The following is a 5,809-nucleotide window of genomic DNA, read 5'->3' as shown; positions in this document are numbered from 1 at the left end:
GCCCGGCCCGTCGGAAAGCGCTCGCTTTTTAAACGTTTCCGCACGTGGTTTTAAATTTTTTTCTTCCGCACTGAGTTCTTCTAAACAAATTTAGGTAGGCATACGCGGTTTACTCGCCTTACCCGCGCACCGCTGTAATTATTTTTCGTTTGGCCCACCGTTTTTCATATATGCAAATATTCGCAGGTATGTGTGCTGTAGTACATAGAATATGATATCATATTTTATAATATTATACGCGCACGCGTGACTACATAAGTACTACGTGTAATAACAATAATAATAATAATTATAATTTTATTATAATATAATATGTATGTAGGTATATATTATTTTTTAAAGTATTATGTTTTTAAAATTATTGTGTTGGCTACACATGACCACATGACAGTGACGACATCAACAACAAAAATAATAATAATAATAACAATAATCATATAATACACAGTAGGTAATAACAATAACAATTTTGTCCAACCTTATTAATTATTATTATAGCTATAGCAATTGTTCAACACAGCTGCAGCCTGAAAGTAAGATATAACTGAAGTATAGGTAATAGTGAAATGTGTCAAGTTTTACGATTAAAATTTAAAACTCTTAAGAGTTGCTTAAAAAAAACTAAAATCGTTTAGTGAAAAATCGTTATTGTTTAATATCTTAGAATGTCAAAATTTAAACTTTTGACCATCATAAAATTATTTGTTCAATTACAATAAAATTTTGTTTATAAGTCTTATTAGAATTTCATGGAACTTTAAATGTAGGAATTACGTTTTATGCATGAAAACTTGATTTTATGAAATTTTAACGACAAAATAATTTGCATATTTTCGCGATTTTAAAAATTTTGTATTAACATTTGGTAGAAAAAAAACCTAAAAAATTAAAAATGTCCATTCATAAAAGAAAAAAAAATTATTTAAGAAAATTAGTTTTATTACCTTAAGCATAAAGGGGGATTGACCAATGAGCATTGACAGGGGCGCAATTTCAATGAAACAATTGGGAGTACTGAAGCTCCCCTATTTTTTTCACATTAGCTTATGGATACCCGAATAATGACTATTAAAATGTAAATTAACATGAACAAAATTGGGGTGTTTGGATGCTAAGCACACATAAGACCTCCACCCCCCCCCCCCCCGAATTGCATTTATGCAGACCATTGAGCATGCGCTTGGTTAAGCACCCTGTAATCTGTATAATACGAAGAAATAAATTGATGATTGCAGACGTGTGTCGTGCAGACATATTGCCTCAAAAAATAAATAAAAATATATACCTACCTAAATAATATAGGTAAGTATATATAGTCTTTTTCGGTATTTCTTTCTTTTCTGTCAGCCTTTCCAGAAAAAAATGTCCCTCGACATACCTACGCTACCAAGACACTGAGTTTCCAACATAATACATATAGTTATAATTTATAAGTTATACGTGTTACAACGTTGTGCGTTCGAAAACATCTGCGTCACAAACTTCTTGAGCTCTTTCCTCGCTGACCTTCCAACTGGCGCGTGCTGTGCGACATGTCTATATTGTTGTTGTAGTTATTATGATAATATTATTTTACATTTACGTATTAACCACGCAAATCCCGAAAAACGTCAAACGGACTGTGTGAATATATTTATCATTGCGTGTTGTGATAATTGGACGCGAATCCGATCCGATCAATAATAATAATATATGTCGCTCGAACGAGTCGGGATATATAATATTATATAAATACGGTTGTCGGACGAAGTTAAGCTCGCACAAGTACCACTCATGTGCAGTCTATAATTTATTACATAGGTACCTATCAGTATAATAATACACACTGTATTGAAAAGTGTTTGGAATTATATTGATGTAATTTTTTTTAGTATATTATATGTATACAGTATATTATAAATTATAATATATATTGTTAAATACAGTTTTCGACAAATTCTTCTTACCACATCGTTGAGAACTTTTTTTTTGAATATCACAAGATGGATTCGCATCAAGCGACGGCGATCTTCGTATTGGTCTGCTGCTGCTGCTGCGGCGGAGTTGGTCGTACTGTTTGGGTAAGTATCTGTGCAATTGATTATAATTGTTATGTTATAAGTTATAACAAAATATTTTATTCCCACGACTTACCTAATTTTCACTTAAAAACCGTAGTGGTACGTATATGTAAATATGTTATATTATATGTGTATCTATTATGATTAGTTTTAATTTCGTTTGTCAGGCAAACATCGTCGACGGACGCTACTACGGTCCTCATCGCCATCAAATCGGCGGGGGTTACTTGTACGGCACCGGTAAGTACAATCGAATTTTCAAAATCTTATTAGCTGTGAATTGTGATTCGTTACACCTACCTACCTTATATAATATGTTTTACTGTTGGGTTATACTGCAAATAATAATAATTTGAATTAGGTACCCAAAGGAGTCCGTTGTATATTCGAATTTTTGTATTTATGGAGGAACGTTTTATATTTAAAAAATTAATAAGAACATTGGTAGCATATTTTATGATGACACGGATTTTCAATCTGTAAAGGCTATTGTGGGCTACATGTTTTGAAAACCAAGAAGTTGTAGGTATCTACCTACTTATTCAAATATTCGATATAGTGTAATAGTGTATAAAGTCAACAGTGATATATGCAGTGCCGCAATTAAAATTTTGAGGCCCCGGTTCAAAAATATTTTAAAGGCCCTTTTAGTTTTTACTGAAGCATTGGTGGAAAGAGGGGGGAGCTTAGCCACCAAATATACCATAAGCCCCCTATCTATCCACCAATGCCCCCCCACCCCCCATCCTTTGTATTTGAGCATTGTATTAAATTTTCACGCATTTTTACCATACAAATAAAATTGTATTCACAATAATAGAAAAAAAAAACTAAAAAAAATTTAAAACTGACAATTTCCGTAAACAGCTCAAAAAGAGTCATAATTTTATGGTGTATAGAAAATTAAAATATAAACATTCACTGAAATTTTCATGTATCTACAGAAATTCGTTTTTGAATTACAACGAAATAACAAAATCACTACATGAGAAATCCAGTGAATATCCAATCTTGTAAAAATATGAACATTTTTTTTTTGTTTGTAGACATTTTTGTTTTGATTATTATGATAGACAAACATTTGAAGAATCTTGTATTACATTTTCAAATGTTAGATTTAAATTGAAAACATTTTATGATTTTTTAACTCAAAATAATTTGCACATTTTTATGAATTTCACGTATATGTTGTCAATATAAAAGCTTATAAAAAATGTTTTTTCGTCAGTCTTTGAAACAATATATTAGGAGCCTTAATTAAATTTTCAAGCTTTTTATCCAACAAATTGTATTGATATTTTTTAGAATAAAAAACTAAAAAAAATGGAAACTGAAAATGTCCGTAAACTGCTCAAATTAAGTCAAAATATTTTGAAAATGTTATGGTATATAGAAAATGCTATATGCACATTCAGTAAAAATTCCATGCATCTACAGTAATATTTTTAGAGTTACACCAAATCCAAAATCGATTTTGCGTAAAAATTACGGTTTTTCCATTTTTTTGAGCCAATAAAATAAGACCTATATTTTTTTTTTATATACACGAAAATAAAAAATTCAAAATTGTTGATTTCTTATGTTTGATTTTACAATTTTTTTATAATATTAAGTATGGTAATGGTAAAATCCGAGGCAGTGGCGCAACTTAATAATAAGAGGGCCATGTGAAAATTTCTAGACCAGGGCCCTTACCTGCTAGCAAGAATTAAACACAGTACAGCACTTGGTATAAATCGAACGTGGTTCAAAGTACTCTTTAAACTTTCCGAATATCTTCAAGAACAATTTGAAATTTTCACAAAATCGGTCAAGTAGTTTTTGAGAACCTATATTATAATAGCCACAGCTTACAAATATACATTTAACTCTCATGTTTGTTTTAAGATATAATTTCTTTATTCGAAACCATAAGTGTGCGACAATTTAATGGATCCTTTTACCTCGTCTACCAGAGTAACTTATGGCAAACATTTAAAATACAATTTTTTACTAATTATTTTTAAAAAAAAAATAAACAAAAATGTCTGTCGTAAATCTCAAAATACCTCTCCGGGTTGAACCAACTGGGTCTAAATAGTGAATCTAAACCATTCAGAGACTCTCAAAAACACACAAAAAATGTCCAGTGGCTTAGGAGGAGATCAATGACATACAAACATTTATTTGTACCATATATATATAGGCATAGATTGTTATTATTTTCGGCCACCCGGCACCCAATTCATTTTACCAAACAAAATTATTATACATTAAAACCTTCCCCGTGACTCGACCGATTTACTAGTGAAAACCGTATTAAAATAAGTAGAGTTCTTTTCTAGATAATATGCTCGTACATACAAAAAAGGGGCTTCTATTTTATAATGTATACATATAGATTAATAGATTATATTATATTAATTGTATTAATATTTAATTATTATTATATTATTTTGTATATTACACATTATAGTAGAAATATCGTATATGAGATCTAGGGGCCCCAAAAATCGGGGTCCCCTGTGAATTGCACACCCAACACTCCCGATAATTGCGCCACTGATCCGAGGCCCCCATACATATATTGCGAGGCTCATCAGGCCTGCACCTGCTGTAGTTGCTGCACTGGATATATGGTTTGAAATTCTCTCACGATTCACTTCATTTTTTATATTGAGTACTTTGTTACTACCTTGTACCTATAATTATAGTGATAAAAAAACGTAATAGTAGGTACATAAGTACTATATGATTTTGCGACGGTTCTTATTAGTATTTTAAATATAAATATAGCTATATATGTATATTCCGGTTAGAGTGTGTCTCAGTTTGGGCGTATCTCAGTTCACGCACAATGTACCTAGATGGGAAACCGAAAGTCGCTGGTTAGATTTAGCACTTGGTAGGTATGTTGGTTGGTATTGTATTTACTGTTTTACTGTTTCACAAAAAATATTAAAAATTTAGGTAGGTATTGTGTACATAAATATACATTTTAAATTATTGTTAATAGATATACAGTTAACAGTGTTAACTGTTAAGGGGAAATTATACAGGAAATCTTTATAATTTGTGCACCCCTAAAAATATTGGTCTAGTTGCGCCTGTGTGTCAGAATATTATCTTAAACGTTATATCCGATTTATAAATAGTTAGGTTGGGCTTAATATTTTGTTGAAAACACTTAAAAACAATTTGATGATATTTTGGTACGAAAAAGATTAAGACTATTATAATATTTTATAACAAAACAAAAGTTGCAACCACTAACCATGAACTGGAACCTTTAAGATTTTATCGGTTTGGGTTTAGGTTTCGGTTCTCAAAAACTCAAAATTTCGGTTTCGGTTCTGGTTTCAGTTTCGGTTAATACCGGTTTTAACCCTTATTATTTGACTTTTTTTTTTTTATCAATAAAGTACTACATAAAAAAATGAACAAAATATTAATAACCTCTGTTTAGTAACAGGTATTTGTAATTAAGTGTAACTATTTCAGAATTTAGGTAATATCATAAAAAATGAATTATTATAAAATAATAAATGAAAATAAATAAATAAATTTTAATATTTAAAATAAGTAAAAATTATTATTAAAAAAAAAAAGGTGGGTAAGTGGGTGTCGCTCTGCTGTACCGTAGGTTACAAGTGGGTCACTGTATAATGGATAATGGATGGTATTAAATTTGAATTCAATGATAAAATATCATTGTATAAGAAAAACGATTTTGAGCGGAGACGGTGTGTCAGTCTAGGTTTAAGACATAT

General features: G+C 30.4%; 1 protein-coding gene across 3 annotated transcripts in view; it reads left to right on the top strand.

The window, feature by feature from the left end:
• Nucleotides 1-1,425: 1,425 nt before the first annotated feature.
• The window catches only part of LOC107882902, a 7,504-nt gene continuing 3,120 nt past the window's right edge, over nt 1,426-5,809 (top strand). Inside the window, exons 1-3 of one of the 3 annotated variants that reach the window (XM_016802021.2) lie at nt 1,426-1,800; nt 1,926-2,060; nt 2,228-2,300. In XM_016802021.2, the coding sequence (XP_016657510.1) occupies nt 1,983-2,060; nt 2,228-2,300 (151 nt within the window). In that variant the 5' untranslated portion in view covers nt 1,426-1,800; nt 1,926-1,982. Of the gene's footprint in view, nt 2,061-2,227; nt 2,301-5,809 lie in introns of all 3 variants that reach the window. The other 2 variants (XM_016802020.2, XM_016802019.2) reach the window with 2 other exon arrangements.

Source organism: Acyrthosiphon pisum, chromosome A1, assembly GCF_005508785.2.
Source record: "Acyrthosiphon pisum isolate AL4f chromosome A1, pea_aphid_22Mar2018_4r6ur, whole genome shotgun sequence".
NCBI classification, from domain to species: domain Eukaryota; kingdom Metazoa; phylum Arthropoda; class Insecta; order Hemiptera; family Aphididae; genus Acyrthosiphon; species Acyrthosiphon pisum.
This window is presented reverse-complemented; position numbering and strand designations above follow the sequence as displayed.